General features: G+C 56.9%; 2 protein-coding genes across 13 annotated transcripts; one reads left to right on the plus strand and one right to left on the minus strand.

Annotated features, from left to right (window-relative positions):
- Window positions 1-421: 421 nt before the first annotated feature.
- On the plus strand, window positions 422-8,664 carry TNK1 (tyrosine kinase non receptor 1). Of its 10 annotated transcripts, none has more exons than XM_069603341.1 (14): window positions 422-521; window positions 1,835-1,900; window positions 2,820-2,984; window positions 3,148-3,218; window positions 3,346-3,537; window positions 3,668-3,823; window positions 3,940-4,223; window positions 4,451-4,724; window positions 6,079-6,173; window positions 6,504-6,659; window positions 6,997-7,076; window positions 7,415-7,704; window positions 7,787-7,882; window positions 7,966-8,664. In XM_069603341.1, the coding sequence occupies exons 1-14, from the start codon at window positions 491-493 to the stop codon at window positions 8,077-8,079; spliced, it is 2,070 nt and encodes a 689-aa protein (XP_069459442.1). In that variant the 5' UTR covers window positions 422-490; the 3' UTR covers window positions 8,080-8,664. The 10 variants fall into 10 exon arrangements, 8 of the variants coding, with proteins under 8 accessions (XP_069459442.1, XP_069459443.1, XP_069459447.1 ...); XR_011259841.1 differs by having other exon boundaries at window positions 444-521; window positions 7,791-7,882; XM_069603343.1 differs by lacking the exon at window positions 422-521 and adding an exon at window positions 1,243-1,283.
- PLSCR3 (phospholipid scramblase 3) lies at window positions 8,657-13,492 on the minus strand. 3 transcript variants are annotated; one of them, XM_069603350.1, is made up of 8 exons: window positions 13,148-13,492; window positions 12,759-12,935; window positions 12,235-12,494; window positions 12,081-12,123; window positions 11,759-11,979; window positions 11,323-11,484; window positions 9,540-9,701; window positions 8,657-9,346 (listed from the first exon to the last, which is right to left on the minus strand). In XM_069603350.1, the coding sequence occupies exons 2-8, from the start codon at window positions 12,763-12,765 to the stop codon at window positions 9,290-9,292; spliced, it is 912 nt and encodes a 303-aa protein (XP_069459451.1). In that variant the 5' UTR covers window positions 12,766-12,935; window positions 13,148-13,492; the 3' UTR covers window positions 8,657-9,289. The 3 variants fall into 3 exon arrangements, with proteins under 3 accessions (XP_069459451.1, XP_069459452.1, XP_069459453.1); XM_069603351.1 differs by having other exon boundaries at window positions 12,759-12,939; window positions 13,148-13,486; XM_069603352.1 differs by lacking the exon at window positions 12,759-12,935.
- Window positions 13,493-17,132: the final 3,640 nt, after the last annotated feature.

Consider the following 17,132-nt stretch of genomic DNA (forward strand, 5'->3'; position numbering starts at 1 on the left):
GGTACCTCAGGACACCTGACAGATCCAGCCCCTCCCGTGTGGAGCCAGTCCACAGCAAATCAGAGATGAGACATGTGCAGGGAACAGTCACATCTGTTATCTGCCCTGGTGGGAGGGCAAGAGAGCTGGCAAGAAAACCACAGGAGGAGAACTGTGAACTACGATTTTCCCATCAGTGCTGGAGTTTTCCATATGTTTACCAAGATGAGGGGGCTTTGCCCCCCACGGGACTCTGGAGACTGCATCTGCTATGCTCACACATCTATCCCTGGGACAGAAGGACACAGGCCAGATAGCCTAAGACTGGTCCTGAGACCCGTGAGGGAAAGGAAGAGGGCTTACTGCTTCTCAGAGCCTTCTTGGAGCCAGACTGTCCTGCCCCACAGGGCAAGCATAAGTGTACAGAACCCTGGTGTCAGCAGAGGTAACAGGTGGGAGGGGCCAGAAGGAGGCCAGGAAGTGCCAGAGATGGGAAGTTGTGCCCTGAGGTATGGAGCGCTGCCCTGGATCACCAAGACCAGGTACCAAGCTGGAATCGGGCTGAGGGGCCACTCAGAAGCTGTCTCCGCCCCACTGGCTCCAGAGCCCCCCCCCCCCCGCCCCGTTCCACCCTGGGGAGCTCCCCAAAAGGTCCATTTCGGGGGCAGCACATGAGACTGGGAAAGGACATTCAGAGCAGGGGGAAAGGCCAAGGGCTTTAGTCTTAGGGACTCGGTGCGGTCTGGAGCTGACTACCTGCGCCACCATCAACACCTCGGTCGTGGCGCCATTTCACAGCCCAGAAAGCTTCGCCAGGCCGGCTTTCTGCATCAGAGTGCCATGAAGCCCTCTCAGGGACTCTGTCCGGTTTAGCTTTATCCCCGGGCCCTGGGCGGGTCTCTCTACCAGGGGTTATTCATTTCGTGGGTGGGGCCCTGGTTGAGGCAGGTGGAGGATTCGGTTGAAGGGGGCACGGGGCAGGGGTGAAGGGAGAACGAGACACCGAGGAGGAAGTCTGGGGAGGGGTGAGAAGTTCTTTAGAGAAGTCTGGAAAGAGGGTGGGAAGGTGGAGAGAGGGTGGGAAGGGGGCGAGCAAAGGACCGGAGAAGAGAGGCCCCCCGCCAGGGTCTGGCCTGGCTGGCCGGCCGCCAGCATCAACCCCCACCTCCTCCACCCACCCCCCATCCCTCGGGGAACCCGGGCCCAGCCGCCAGGCCCCGCCCCGCGGCTTCGGTCCTGCCCTCCCCGGGATTTAGTCCCGGCAGCTTGGGCGGCTCCCCAGCCGCTGCTTCCGCCTCCGCCAGGTGAGGGTCGGGAGAGGCAGGGGCTCTGGGGGCCGGGCTGGCGGGGCGGCCTTCGTTTGGGGGCGCGTCTGGCGGTGCGAGCCTCCCCTCGCCGGTCCTTCTCCTCCGCGGCCACGTCTCCTCCTGTCCCCCATCTCGCGCTGTCCGTCCCCTTCTCACCTTGCCACTGGGCCGGATGTCTTAGCTATCCTGGCTTTCTCCTCCCGCCGCCCCTGCTCTGGCCCGCGATTCCTCGCCACCTCCGAGCGTCCCTCGGGACCCAGCCTGGGGCCGTCCGCTTCCTCCGGGCTTAACTAAGTTAGGGGTGCGAGGGGGGCAGGTGTGTGTGAGGGAGAGTGTGTGCGCAGACAGCCGGCGCCGAGAGCCTTATTGAATAAAGACTGGTGGAGTTGCCTGGGACTCACGTGTGCCGGCCGGGCTCTGTCTTGGGATCTGAGCTCAGGTGGGTGGGGAAGGGACTGTGTACCTGGCAGCCTGGGTGTCTCTGAGCAGTACCTGAGGTTTACCGCCCGTCACAAATGCCCGATTTGATTTCACATGTTGCTGCCTAGGGTGTGGAAGAGGCAATGACTCTGGGCGGCTCTGGGCAGAGGGGGCAGCCTACCGGCATATCTCAGGTACATGTGGACACCAAAGCTTGATGTCTTGTGTGCTGTGTTTGTGTAGACCTGGGTGTCTCACACGTGAGGGCAGGTGAATCTTGGAGGCAGTAAACTCAACATGTCTCAAGGAGGGTGTGTGTGAGGGGTACGTGGCAGGAATCCTGGTGTCTTGCGGCAACTAGTGTATGGCTCAGCTGGGAGTGGACATGTATCATGTGTCTCTGGTGTCTTTTGCATCACATTTCTAGGGGATCTATAGGTGTGACGTGTGTGTGTGTGTGTGTGTGTCTGAAGTGTGGTTAGTGTATCTGGGCATCTCTGGAGTGTATGTGGTGGATCAGAATGTCTCTGGTGTACCTGAGTGGGTGTGTACAAGGGTGCACCTCAAGTCTAAGAGGCAGTATGTCTGAGTGGCCTAGGGGTACAGGCAGGGCTTCCCAGGTGGCACTAGTAGTAAAGAACCCACCTGCCAGTGCAGAAAACATAAAGAGATGAGGGTTCCATCTCTGGGTCAGGAAGATTCCCTGGAGGAGGGCATGGCAACCCACTCTAGTCTTCTTGCGTGGAGAATTCCAAGGACAGAGGAGCCTGGTGGGTTACAGTCCATAGGGTTGCAAAGAGCTGGACATGACTGAAGCGACTTAGCATGCACGGGGGTACAGGCAGTGTGCCATATCTCAGAGCGGGGCCACACATCTGAAGTCTGCTAGGTGCTAAAATCTTAGGTGTGAGGAGAACGTTCTTCCTGGGTGGGGTTTGTGTGTATGAGGGGCAGGATTCCTGGCTGACCCTGAGATCCCTCCCTCTGTACCTGAGTGTTTCTGAGGATTTGAGGGTGGAGCTGGCGACCATGTCTCTGGTGCCTGAGTGTCTCAGGTGACTACCCTGGACCATGTGACTGGAGGACGGGGCCTCACAGGGGTCCCTCCTCCAGACATGCTCCCCGAGGCGGGTTCCCTGTGGCTGCTGCGGCTGCTCCGAGACCTCCAGCTGGCCCAGTTTTACCGGCCCATCCTGGAGGAGCTTAACGTGACTCGGCCGGAGCACTTCGACTTTGTAAGAGCTGAAGATCTGGATGGCATTGGCATGGGCCGGCCTGGTGAGAGTCCCCTGCCCTTAGGCCCTACTGTTTCCTTCCCCAGCCTGTTAGTTGGGACTCTCCTCCAACCACCACACACCCCAGCCTTCTTGCTTGTAAATCTCTTGCATCCTGCTCCCTGCCGCCCCCATTACCCCATCCCTCTGATTCTGGCCTCCCTCAGCCCAACGTAGACTGGCTGAAGCTCTGAAGAGGCACCGTTCGGGGCTCAAGTCTAAGAACTGGGTCTACAAGGTGTGTGTTTTGGGGTGGGGGCGAGAGGCTTCTCAGGGCCCGCTCAGGCCTGGGCAGGGGGCAGGCTGAGTGGCAGAGGAGAGTGTAAACAGAGTTCCACACACCTGATTTCCCATCCTTGTTTCAGATCCTTGGGGGCTTTGCCTCTGGGCAGAAGGAGACCACCCCACCCTCAGATAGCCTTCCATCCCTCCCTGAGCCAGATGGGAGACTCAAGTGTCTGATCCCCGACCGGGCTGTGTGCCGAGGGGAGCTTCTGGGCTCCGGCTGCTTTGGCATGGTGCACCGAGGGCTGTGGACACTACCCAGCGGCCAGACTGTGAGTGTCCAGGGAACCTACTTCATTCTGGGATCTTGGGCCAGCTGCCCCCTCTCTGAGGGCCCTCTCTGCTCTGGCCTTGGCTTAACTGTTTGCTCCTGTGCCTTACGGTGCTTCCCCCCACGCCCAGGTCCCAGTGGCTGTCAAGTCCCTCCGGGTGGGTCCCGAAGGTCCCGAGGGCACTGAGCTAGAGGACTTCCTGAGAGAAGTGTCCGTCATGATGAACTTGGAGCATCCACACGTGCTGCGTCTGCACGGCCTTGTACTAGGCCAGCCTCTGCAGATGGTGAGCAAACCCTGATGCTGGCACCTGGGACAGTCCCCAGGCCGATGGGCTACAGGAGGGTGAGTGCTAGGGTCTCATGGGGACAGACCACCGCTCACACCGACGTGCTCCTGCAGGTGATGGAGCTGGCGCCCCTGGGCTCCCTGCACGCGCGTCTGACGGCCCCAGCCCCCACGCCCCCGCTGGCCCTGGCCTTGCTCTGCCTCTTCCTGCGGCAGGTGGCGGGGGCCATGGCGTACCTGGGGGCCCGTGGGCTGGTCCACCGAGACCTGGCCACGCGCAACCTGCTACTGGCTTCACCGCGCACCATCAAGGTGGCTGACTTCGGGCTGGTGCGACCGCTGGGCGGCGCCCGGGGCCGCTACATCATGGGTGGGCCCCGCCGCATCCCCTTTGCATGGTGAGAACCTGGGCGGTAGGGCAGGATCTGAGGGCAGGAGCTGAGGGGGTGGTCCTCTGAGGGAGGCGGGGACTAGAGGAGTCTTCCGGTCTGGAAGGGCAGAGAAAGGACTTTGGAAGGAACGCAGGCCCGCGGGGCGCATTAAGGGGGCGTGCCCAGTGGCAGGTGGGCGCTCCGGGCACACACCCTGTGCACACATCCGGCCCCCTTCAGCTCCGCTTCCACAGGTGTGCGCCCGAAAGCCTGCGCCACGGGGCCTTCTCATCTGCCTCGGACGTGTGGATGTATGGGGTGACGCTGTGGGAGATGTTCGCTGGGGGCGAGGAGCCCTGGGCCGGGGTCCCGCCATACCTCATCCTGCAACGGCTGGAGAAGGACCGAGCCCGCCTGCCCAGGCCTCCTCTCTGCTCCAGGGCCCTCTACACCCTGGCCTTGCGCTGCTGGGCCTACCACCCTGCTGACCGGCCCACCTTTTCCGACCTAGAGGGGCTGCTCCAAGAGGTGGGAGCTTCTGTCTCCCCGGAAACCCCCAATCTTTCTTGCCTCTGTTTTCTTTCCCAGGGTCCCATGCACAAGATGGACGTATACTGACTCCCAGTTTGGGGTCTGGGACCTGATTCTGAACAAAGCAGATTCATTCCCCACCATTAGGGTCCTCAGAGCCCCAGGGAGACAGCTGAGGTCTAGTTTATGCTGGCTGGGGAAGAGAGAGGGGAGCCCAGAGAGGCAGGATGCAGTGGGTGTTTGACAGACAGAGGAAAGGTTAAGCGTGGGAGGGGGAAGTACAGTGACCAGGGTGGCAGAGGCACTTTCGGGGTGCACCAAGGAGAGACTTGTAAGACATGGTAAATAACCGGTGTTAGCACCGAGAGCGCTTGGTGTGTGCAAGATACCGTACTAAGTGCTCTCCATGTATCCTGATGCATCTTCACTCATTCAGTCCTTACAACAACCCAGCTCGATCTTAGGGAGGGGGCAGTTAAGACACTGAGTTTAAGTGATTTGCCTAAGGAAGTGGAGGAATGGAGAGCTGAACCAGTCACTGACTGCAGAGCTGTGCCCTAAATCACTATATACTCTAACATTAAAGGAGTTTAGTTCTTAACTCTGAGGACATCTAGGGGCCACAGAAGGGTTGTGAGCAGGAGAGTTATAGGCCATCCTTAGATATATGTCACTCTGGTTTCCTTGGTGGTATTATTGGTAAAGAACCCACCTGCCATGCAGGTGACTAAGAGACATGGGTTCTGTCCCTGGGCTGGGAAAATAGCCTGGAGGAGGGCATGGCAACCCACTCCAGTATTCTTGCCTGGAGAACCCTATGAACAGAGGAGCCTGGTGGGCTACAGTCCATAGGGTCACAAAGAGTTGAATACAACTGAAGCAACTTAGCATAGCACACACTCTGGTTTGGTGCAAAAATGGATTAGAAGGATGAGGCTGAAGATGGGAAGACCAGTAGACTGCAATGACTGTGAAGCAGATGTGAGATGAAGAGGTCTGGATGAAGGTGGAGGCAGTGGAGAATTCCCAGAGGTCCTTGGGAGGCAGAGGTGATGGGCCTGGGTATGGAGTGAAAGTGTACAGGGTGACTCTCCCCTTGACCCCCCCTAGATAGAGGCAGGGTCCCCTTTTGTTACTTCCTGACCCCTGGGCTGTGTCCAGCTTGGCATGGAATCCAGGTCTGCTACCACTGGATTACAGCTGAGACAGGGACCATCCCCCCCCTGGGCCCAGGACACACCTGGTAGGGGTTTGCTTGATGGGTACATGAAGAGTCTCTCCTCTGTTCCCATGACATTACCCTTGTGACTCATGCCACAAGCCCAGCTACCCTTTCCTCCTATCTCTACAGGCCTGGCCTCCTGAGGGACGTTGTGTGAGGGAGGTCATGGAGCCTGGTGCCCTGAGGATGGAACCTGGTGACCCCATCACTATCATTGAGGGCAGGTGAGGGTCTCATGCCTCCCACCCAGCCCCAGGAGGACTCCCTCCCAACCCTCCTGATGCTGGTCCCGGCTCAGCTTCCCCCCAGCTCCTTGAACCCCAGGCCTCTGCCTCCTCTCCCCCGTTGGGCCCCGAGCACTCTACCACAGTCCTGGCCTCCCTGCTAGAGCCACCGCTGGCCCATAGAGCCCTTTTGTGTTAGAGAGAAAAAAGCGTCCCTTCCTCCGGGCAGATGTGGCTCCATAGCGCACAGCTTGTGAGCTGAATGTGGACGGGGCCCAGCCCCCACTCTCCCCTGGGGCCCAGCCCTTTCACCCACGCCTCTTCCCACAGCCCTGACTCCACAACTTGGAAGGGCCAGAACGGTCGCACATTCAAAGTGGGCAGCTTCGCAGCCTCGGCGGTGACACTGGTAGACCTACCAGCCACCCGCCCCATCCTCAGAGGCACCCCTGCCCGGGGAGAGCGACACCAGAGAAACGCAGATGGGTAAGGACCCAAAAGAGTGGGGGCCAGAGCTAGGCTAGGAACCAACCAAGCCCAGCAACTTTTCTGGAAGGGGAGCCTGTCGGGGAGGTGAAGATGGAGGGGAGAAGGGTGAAGTTGGAGGGAGGTGGGTAAAGATGGAGAGGAGGCTGGATGTGCCTCAGGTCTCAGCCTGCCTGGAGGCCCCAGAGAGGGGAAGCTGGAGGGGAAGGGGTAAAGGTGGAGGGCAGGCTGGAGGTGCCTCAGGTCTCAGCCTGCTTGGAGGCCCCAGAAATTCTTTGGGGGAGGGAACTGCTCTCTGGGGTGGGGGCGGAGAATGAACTGGAATACTCTCCGACAGGGACAGAGGGAAGGCAAAGCTTCAGGATGCCCCTCAGGCTCGGGGCCAGAGAAGGAATGTGGCTCTGCAGAGGACTAAAGGTAGGTGTGGTGGTGGGGACAGAGCCTACAGGGTCTCCCAGGAGGTCTGGAATCACCCTCCAACAGTGCCCCTTGCTCTGATTGTATCTGTGATCTCCCCACCTATCGGGTCCTGCCCTTCCTCTGCCTGCTGACATGCTGGCTGGACTTCAGGCAGCATCTCCCCCCTGCAGCCCTGGGCCGCTCTCTGGGCCCCCTGGGTGCCTGGATATGGGCATCCATCCTGCACATCTGGGTTCTGGTCTGCCTGGACAGAGGACCACCCCGAGGACAGATAGCCAGAGAAAGAAGGCAGCTGGGCTTCCTCTCAAGTTGTGGTTTCTTTCTCAAATATGCAGGCATTTCCAAGAGTCTGGAGTCGGTTCTATCCCTGGGTCCCCGTCCCACAGGAGGCGGGTCGAGTCCCCCTGAACTTCGACATGCCAGAACTGGGCCCCAGGGACCCCCAGGCCGGTCACCCCGTCTTCCCATGGCTGCCAGCTCTTCCCAGCCTCCCAGGGAGCGGCCTCCCTGGCCCAAAAGAGAATTTCCCCACAGTCACCCCGTAGGAGCACCTGGAGCCAGCAAAGCCACCATCCCCTCCGGAGGACCCTTGTCTGACCCTGAGCTGCAGAGGAGGGTTATGGAGGTGAGGTCTCCCTGAAGTGGCCCGGTGTCCAGAGGGGCTACAGACTGGAGGAGGGGCCTAAATGAGGCTTCATCCCTGGCAGGTAGAGCTGAGTGTGCACGGAGTCACCTACCAGGAGTGCCAGGCTGCTCTAAGAGCCACCGGGGGAGATGTGGTTTCTGCCATACGGAACCTCAAGGTAAAGTCCGACCCTTCCCCTGGTTCCTGCCCTTCCTGGCCCTGCCCTCTGGCAGTCAGCTGCCTGTCTTCCCACCCCCACAGGTAGAGCAGCTCTTCTACCTCAGCAGCTGGTCCAGAGCAGATTGCCGGCGCATCCTGGAGCGTTACCAGTGGGACCTCTCAGCTGCCAGCCGCTATGTCTTGGCCCGGCCCTGAGCTCCGTTCCTTTGGGCACAGACACTAGACAGACCAAGGGCCTAGCCACATGAGACAAGGCAGAAGCAGAACAAGGTCCCAACAGGCCTGTGGTAGGTACAGGAGGAGCCCAGCATCAGGCACTGTTGTCTCCTCACCTGCCCCTTGGCCTCTGAGGCCACAAGCTCCCTTGGCCATAGGAGGATCTAGTCCACTCTGCCCAACAAGAGGGAATACTTGGAGGAGCGGAGCTGTGGCACATCATACCCACAGGAAGCTTCTGTCACTACAGAAAATGAGCACAAGGCCATTCTGGGTCACGGGAGAAGCCATCCTGAACTGCCATCAGCTACCACACTGTGCTCTGGGGGTAACCATCTTGGATGACTTGGGGAATACAGCCTCAGCTGCCTTGGCGTGGTCTGGGGCCATCATGGGTGATCAAAGGGGCTCTCTTAGACTCAAGGACACATGATCTTGGCAGTGTGGATTATGAGATGGGCCAGACCCTGCCCATCACAGCTGTCTTATTTCCCTTTATCTCTTCCCACACCCAACTCTTTCTCCTACCCTCTCCTATTACAAACATCTTCCAGTGTGCAAAAAGTTACAAAGTTTATATGAATATAACATAAAAAGATACAGCTTCCTTCCTGGGACAAAGGAAGGAACGGGTGGTTAAGGCACAGGAAGTCGCAGCAAGCACCAGCTGAGGGAGAGGAAGTTGGCACTGGGGTCCTGGCCCTAGTGGGGAGGTAGGATGCCCTCAGAGTGCCATTGTCTGAGGCTGAACTAATTGGCCAAGCGGATGTGGGGAAAGGGTGGCCAGGTCCGCCATCTTTGGTGTCTTTCCCACCCCCAGCCCCGTCAGAGAACCCCAGAGTCCCGCGTTCTAAGGCCTCGTCTGGAGCAGAGACCCTGGAAGGGGTTGGGAGGAAGTGGGTAGGAAACATTTGAAAGCCGATATGCCTGCATGCTGAGGGGCCACGGGAGATGTGGCGGGAAGTAGCAGGGGAAGGGCTCTCATACATACCCTTCTGTAGGGGCCACAGGTGAAGGAGGCCAGGGGAGCAGGGGAGGGATGGGGCACCAAGCCCCCAGCCTCGCAGGCCTCCCTGTCTCTCGCCTGCAGTGTACACAGAGGAAAGGGGCTACCTCTGAGCAGGGGCCAGGGCGAGTGACCATCCTGAATTCTGGTTGAGTTGATGGTCTCCTCACCCAGAGAGGGCCTCTAACTGGTGATGGCAGAGGGCCCAGCGCCTCCTCGCTTCTCGAAGAACATGTAGTCCTGAGGGGAGGGCATGGTCAGCAGGATATCTGGCTGGGCCAGCCTGGCTCAGCTATCAAAACCCAGGTCTGGAACCCCAAACCCCTAAAGACTCTGTCTCTGAACCTCTCCTAGCAGGAGGCCAAGAAGCACTCAGAACCTCTGAGTGAGAGCAGAGGGGTAGTGGGGGGAGGAGCAAGGGCCGCCGACTCACAATGAGGAACGTGGCTCCAAGCAGCACAGCCTTCACCCTCACGTCCAGGTCCAGTGGGAACTGCAGGCCGAAGTCATCTGTGTCAGTGAGGGCTTCTCGGAGCAGGCCCCCCCACTGCTTGCTGATGCGGCCCACACTGCGGGATTCGTCTGGGGTCTTCACCTGGCAGGAGAGAGGGAGGGAGGGAGATCCCACGTAGAAGGGTTGTGCCTGATCTCTGTCTCCCGTCCCACTTCCACAGTCCCCGGTTATGAACTGTGCAGGCGGTACACATAGTGAATCCTCCGAAAGCCTTTGGGTTCCATGTGACATCTGGGGACACTGACCCACCTGAAGTTACCCTGTGAGTCCACAACAAAAATCGGGGTGGCAACTTGGATCTGTTGCTCTTGAAAGGCCACACGTGACTGCTAAACATCAGTGTTGGGAGAAACAGAAGCACAATACAATCTAATCTCCTTAGCGGATGGCCAGTTGCTAGGTTTGTTTTGGTTACCAAAGTCCTTGCCACCAACAGTTGGTGCAGTTTGTGCCCTGTACAGAGTAGCCTGGCCAGATGGGCTAAAAGAAGCTGCTAAATGCCTGATTGTGCTCAGCCAACCAGGCTGCTAGATGGCCCAGAGGGCTGTCTGTCCTCTTATCTGCAAGGTAGTGAGGGCTCTGTCTAGTGCAGCATGCAAGCCTCATCCTGGGTGGATACAAGTCCATCCAGTGGGAGGAGGGGGCAGCAGAAAGTGGCCTCTGAGGACCAGGGTCTTCACTGGCCTCTCTCAGCCCAGCAGCAACAGGCCCTGCCAATATGGGTGGTAATTCACAATGACTGCCTGGACTTTATCCTCCGCTCATTCTCCTGTGGCTAGAACTGGAGTGATGTCCTGCCCATCCCCTTCCCCGAAGGTCCTACAGCCCTGGGGCACTTCCTGCAGACCAGTCCCAGGTTGGGCAGGGCCTCTCCCAGCCAGCCCTGTGGTCCCAAGAGCACAACCCCAAATGTGGACCATTCATATTACATAAAAGGAAGATTGACCTGATAAGAACCATGCAGTCTACATATTCCCATCCAGAGATCATCAAGTTATCTCTTTGCCAATGAGTTCCTATCAAAGAAGCTTTCCCCAGGTACCAAGGTGACTCAGTTTTAAAAAGTAACCTTAGGTAGAGCACCTTATCAGAAGCCTTGGAAAGCCTACCAGACTATACCTGTTGTTTCCTCCCTTATCTACACATATAATTATCTCTTAAAGTATTCAAGTGCCTTTATCTTCTAGAAAAGAAGGTGCTTCCCAGGCTTTACTCTTAAATGGTCACCACTTGGATTCTCTAGGCTCTGGGTTGGTAACCAGAATGTATGGTAAGAAGGACATCACCTGGATTTCAGACTAGGGGTGGATGGGTGGACATTTGGCAAGGTAAGCCACAGGATATTAACAAGTGAAATCAGTGCTTGCTCCAGGGCCTGGGCTCACGAACTCACACACACAGGAGCCATGTGGGCCCAGCCCAAGGTACACTCAATAATCATCCTTCACCCTAACTCCAGCCTGGCCTAAGCTAATTTTTTTCTCCCTCAACACAAGGTTGCAGATCGCAATCAGCATTGGCCCTTCAGATGAAATCCTCAGCCATGTTTTATAAGATCCTGGTCCATCTTATTTCTGAGTAGAGAAAAGCCAGCAATGTGGTAGGCATCACAGCAGGTTTGGATTAATGAGCTCTTGACTATCCTGCTTCATGGATGCCTTGGTTTATGAAGGTCCCAGGAATCTCCCCTTATTCCTGATACCTCAAAGTTAGTGTCCGTGCCACAGCCACACGTCCAGCAGGGCCCCACCACTCTCAGGAGGGTTTGGCGGTCAGCATCCTGAATGGAGAACTTGGGGATGAAAGGATGCCAGGTCTGTAGAACATGGCCAATGGTGGTGCCCGGTGGAGCCTGGACTTCCATCTGGAGTGGGAAACAGACAGGATCACTGCCCAGCCGGGTACCCTGGCCCCCAAACTCTCACCAGTCTAGCTCTATCATCTGTTTCCCCTCATGAGACCTTCCATCCCCTTCACTAGACCACCTGTCTTCCCTCTCACTAGGCCTCCCATCCCACCTGCTGCTGGCCAACTCCAATCAGAAGACCATCTCATCCCATGCCTCACCCAGGTTCTGCCGCCATCACTGGCCAGCCCCTTACCCGAGTTTCTCTCCGGCCCCAGCCTTCCCCACTCACCTCCTGGAGGCCACACGGACAGCAGCTGCAGCCACAGTGGAGGGGGCGGAGCAGGCGCAGCACCTCTCTGTCCCCGGGGTCCACCAAGCGGACTCGCAGGGGCCGGCGGGCACCACAGCACAGCCGGGCACAGCAGTTGCTCTCCTCCGCCGCCTGACCCAGGGGTTGTCCGGCCCCAGAGCGCAGTTCGTAGCGGTTACAGGTCTCCCAGCCCAAGAGCGCTGCCAAGGGGTGACATGCTGAGGCTCCGACACCAGCGCCTGCCCCAGAGCCCACTATTTGCCCCCGTGATGAGGCCCAACCTATTCCTCCTTCCACTCACTTTCCACCGGCTCAGCCTTCTGGTGAATCAAGATCTGATCAATCTGGAAAGACAGTAGGGGCCAGGCGGACATCAGCTGGCCTGCCTAGTCGCCTGGGTCCCCTCCCTGTCACTCCTCCCTTCCTTCCTCCCTCCCTCCCTCCCTCCCACTCACCTGCATCAGGAATTCGAGGCCGGAAGGCACCCCTGGCAATGGCAAGAAGGGGGCAGCTGGTCCCGGGGCCCCAGGGCCAGGCGAGGGGAAGAGAGCAAAGCCCGGCGCAGGGGCAGGCACGTGGGCAGGCACTGGTGCCTGCCCGGGCCCGGACACCTGGCCGGGCCCAGGCCCAGGATGCAGTGCCGGCTCCGGGTATCCAGCAGTCACAGGGTAGGGAGGTGGGGGCGAAGGGGCATACCCTTTGGGGGTCAAGTAGCCTGTGGGGGGGACAAGAGTAGGTTAGAAGGGGTCCCTGACTTCATCCCTTTACCCCTTGGCCCACAGGCCGCGAGGCTGCGGGGAAATTGTGATGAGAAGAGAATGAGAAAGATGGGGCGGGGGAGCAGGGCGGCGGCTTCTCGGGGAGGAAGGGAGGGGCCCCACGCAGCCAGTCCGAGCACATTCCCGGAGGATGCGTCTGACACCGGGCTACCAAGTCCGTGGGGGGGATAACGGAGACCCTCGACCTTGCGCCCACTTACCTGCCATGGGAGAGAGGCGAGGATTCGCGGGATCTCGGTGTCCCAGAGGTTTAGTTCTAGAAGTGGAGGCAAGCTCGAAGACAGCAGACAGACACAAAGACAGACACAAAGACCGACAGGCAAACGCGGAGAGGCGGCTGCGCCCAGCGCCGGCCCAGGGTCTCTAGGGCGGCGCGTCTGACTCGGGGAGAAACCGAAAGTGTCAGCGGGCAAGGCGGGGGCGCTGGGACCCTGGATTCCCGCAGGGGCCCCAGTACCGCCCCCTCCCTTTGTTCTCCCATTCTCCGCGGAGGCGGCTGTTGGCAGACCGCAGGACAGATGGGCCTGCAGTCAGACCGACGACCCGACCTCGAAGGAGGTCTCCTGACCCCTCTGTTCCCCCTGCTCACCTGAAGCCCCTAGAATAGCCCGGGTGCCCAGCACTCGGCGGCCCGAGGAGCTAGTGGAGGCGGGCCCAGAGGTGACTCCGCCCCCGACCCGTCCAGGTCCCGCCCCTCCCGGCCAGAGCGGCGCGCCTGCGCAGAAATAATGCTTGCTTTCCGGTGGGGCCCCGTGGCTTGGCGGGCGTCCCCGCCCTTTCCGCTCGGATGCTGAAGCTCGCCTGGGAGGGCAGTCGGGTGAGACCTAACCCTGCGACCCCCGCCAGGTCTGCGGGCGGAGAGTGACCAGTGACCCTTAGTGGGAGAGAGGGCCGCTCGCGCGGCGCTGGACCCCAGGCTCCTCCTCCTGAGGGCGGTTCGGGCCTCGCTGACGCAGCCAAGCACCCTACACTCTCACCCATTGGCTTTTCCGACTGGCTCCTGGCTCCCCTTCTGCCTCCTTGGGGCTACCTTGCCCATTTTCTCTACCTGACGCAGCAGTGACACACACGGACACTTTGCAATTACAATCCTTCCTTCAGGCGCCCCCAGCCACGCGACAGGCCGCCAGACAGTGTCAGTAAAGAGCGTGCGAGAGGCGAGGCTAAGGAGGCAGCCCGGACGCAGGCAGGCCTTCCCCAACAGGCATCACTTCCTCGGCTTGGAGTCCTGAGCCCAGGCCAGGAGGTGTGAGGGGGTCCTGCGCCTTGGGGGCCTAAAGGCTTAGTGGCAAGAAATGCCCTTTTAGATAAGAATTCGGGCCACGTGCGCAGAAGGCCTTGTGGGAGCTGGGCTTTGGCCCCCAGGGCAGCAGGAGCCCACTGAAAGATTTTACGAAGACGGAGGGAGGTCAGCTATTTTAGAAAACCATTTAAACTGTGTGGTGGGGAACAGAGGCACCTAAGACTGGGTTGTTGCCAGTAGTCTGGGGGATGGGATGGCTGTGATAGTGTAGACAGACGGGAAGCGGCAGACTTTGGCTATATTTAGACAATAATAGAGAACTTGCTTGAGAGGTGAGATGCAGAGGTGAGGAGTCCAGGATGACTTCTGTTGCCTGTCTGGTGACCAGGCAGATGGGGGTCCCACCCAGCAAGATGAACATAGGGAGAAGCAGGTTTGCCGGCTCCTCTGTCCCTGTTCCTCTGGGCTGGTCCTACAGCTTCAGTCATCTGCTTCAAACCCAAGTGCCAGACCTCTCTCCTGGTATCCCTTAGTGCCTACCTGGCCCAAACCATGCACCAACCTCCACCAAAACACAAACGGAAATTCAGTTATTCAGTGTAGATTTAATGAGCCCCTACTGTATTTCAGACAGGCAATCAAAAAAGTATGTGGCATTTTTTTAAAAAGTAACAAAATTCCTAATCGCCCCAGGAAGAAACAATGTACATAAAATACATCAGAAGTCACACTGTGACAAGTGTTATAAGGAAAAATAGAGCAGGGAAAGAAGAATGGTGAGCAGGAGTTGCAATTTTAAAGAGGGTGAAGTAGAAAGGCATCATCACTGAGGTGATGGTTGAGCATTAAGAGGGTTGAGGATTAAGCCATGACAATTGCTAGGTGAAGAGTTTTTCAGGTAGAGGGGACAAGAGCAAAGGCCCAGAGGTAGAAGTGTACCTTGTTTGTTCAGTTAACCAAAGCCCAGTGTGGCTGCAATGAAAAGAATAAGGAGGAAAGAGAGGTCACAGGAGGCCAGATCACATATGGCCCTGTAGACCACTGGCTTCTACTGAATGAAAGGCAAAGTGTTGGAGGATTTGGCCAGAGAGGAGACATGAGATTCACATATTGAAAGAGTGGTCTTCAACCTTAGCCACAAGTTCAAATCATCTGGGGTGCTTTAAAAAATACCTCTGGGACTTCTGTGGTGGTCCAGTGGCTAAGACTCTGCGCTCCCAAAGCAGAGGGCCCAGGTTTCATTCCTGGTCAGGAATCAACTCAGGTGCCTCAACTAACAGTTCGAATGCCACAACTTAAGATCCCACATGCTGCAACAAAGATGGATGATCCCAGGTGGTGCAACTAAGATGTATCACGGCTAAATACATATTAAATCTAAACAAATCCCATGGATAGAGGAGCCTGGCGGGCTACAGTCCATGGAGTCGCAGTCAGACACAACTGAGCAACTATACAACAAAACTAAACTAAAAAAACCTCTGGCTGGGTCCCACTTCATTTCAGTTACATTAGAATATCTGAAGTAAGGGCTTCCCTGGTGGCGCAGACAGTAAAGAATCTACCTGCAATGTAGGAGACCTGGGTTGGGAAAACCCCCTGGAGGAGGGCATGGCAACCTACTCAAGTATTCTTGCCTGGATAATCCCATGAACAGAGGAGCCTGGTCCTCTGTAGCCCCATGGGCTACAGTCCATGGGGTCACGAGTCAGACATGACTGAGTGGCTAAGCACAAGCACATATCTGAAGTGAGGTGCAGACATAGGAACCTTTTGAGAATTCAACAGGGAACTCAAGGGAAGTTCTTGCAAAAAACTAGAGATTTGATGGTGGCTTGGACCAGCTGTCAGGGTAGTAGCAATGGAGGTAGTGAGAAATGGTCAGTTTTAAGTTCTGTATTTGAGCCAACAGGATTTCATGATAGCTTGGATATAGGATGTAAGGAAAATGGAAGTCAAAGCTGACTCAGACTTGGTCCAGGAGGCCCTTCACTCTAATTGGTTGGTCATTTCCTGCCCGCCCATTCCATCCTGAGCTCTAAGCACTCTGATTCTCCAATTGATTTACTACCAGTATAATCTAGTCTCCTTCTCTGGTGAACTATGCATGCTGAACTCAGCAAATGAGTCTTACCAGTCCCCAAAGGCAAAACAAGTTCAATATCTACTTGTAACCTGAACACATTATATCAAATTAAAGGGTCTATTTTCACTGCTGAAATTTTGAATTTCTTGGTACATACAAAGAAAAAAAATCTTAGCTTTGGGAATTGGATAGAAGAGAGTTTGAATCACAGCTTCCCCAGGTCTTGGCTGTAGGATATAGGAGAAGTTGCTTCACCTCTCATAGCTTCACTTTCCACTGACTAGTAGGACTGTTCAGTGGGAAGTGGATACAATGTGTAGTAATTACCAATTACCACGTGGGCCTTATTTAGCTTGGTTCCTCAAGAGTCTGACCCACTCAGAGGATCAAAGCAAACGTAATAGGGATACAGTCTATGGACTGTCCAGGTCTCCTCTGCCCAGAGGTTCCCTGCACTCCAAATGCTGCCTGAGATGAAGGGCACTGGACTGGGAGGTAGGAGCCTGGGGATCCAATGTTGGCTCTGCCACTGGCACTCTGGAGATCTCCTGAGGCCTTATTTTATTCATCTTCATTTTTTTGGCCACACCGTACAGCTTGTGGGATCTTAGTTCCCTAACCAGGGATTGAACCTGGGCCCACAGCATTGAAAGCACAGAGCCCTAGCCATTGGACTGCCAAGGACATCCCCTCATCTTTACAATCAAGTGATATTTTGATCCTCTACTAATACACCTCAGTTTATGCCTCCCCTCTGGATATAAATGCTCCAGCCACCTGGCCCCCGCCATTACCCTCAGAAGAGTCCAACCCCTCAGCACAAGGCACTCCATCATTTGGCCCCATCTGTTCTCATCTTTCACTGTTGACCATCTCATGATCTTTAAGCCAGCCACCAGGAATCCTTTCCAGTCTCGAAGGCATGGGGTTCTTGCCTTCAAAGCACTTGCCCTGGTCTGGAAGATGCCCCTTTCTCTCCTCATCACCTAATTCCTACAGGTCTCCACTAAACACTATGATACACTGTAGATGCTACAGGGGTATGGAGTTTAGCAGGGACTAGGGTCAGAGATAAATTCTGGATTTAAAAGTATGGAGGGACTTCCCTGATGGTCCAATTGCTAAGACTCTGCACTTCCAATGCAGAGGGCCTGGGTTCTTATAATCTCTGCTTGGGGAACTAGATCCCATATGCCACAACTAAGACCCGGTGCAGCCAAATAAATAGAAGTATGCAACCTGTAA

The sequence above is a fragment of the Ovis canadensis genome, chromosome 11 (assembly GCF_042477335.2).
Source record: "Ovis canadensis isolate MfBH-ARS-UI-01 breed Bighorn chromosome 11, ARS-UI_OviCan_v2, whole genome shotgun sequence".
NCBI lineage: Eukaryota > Metazoa > Chordata > Mammalia > Artiodactyla > Bovidae > Ovis > Ovis canadensis.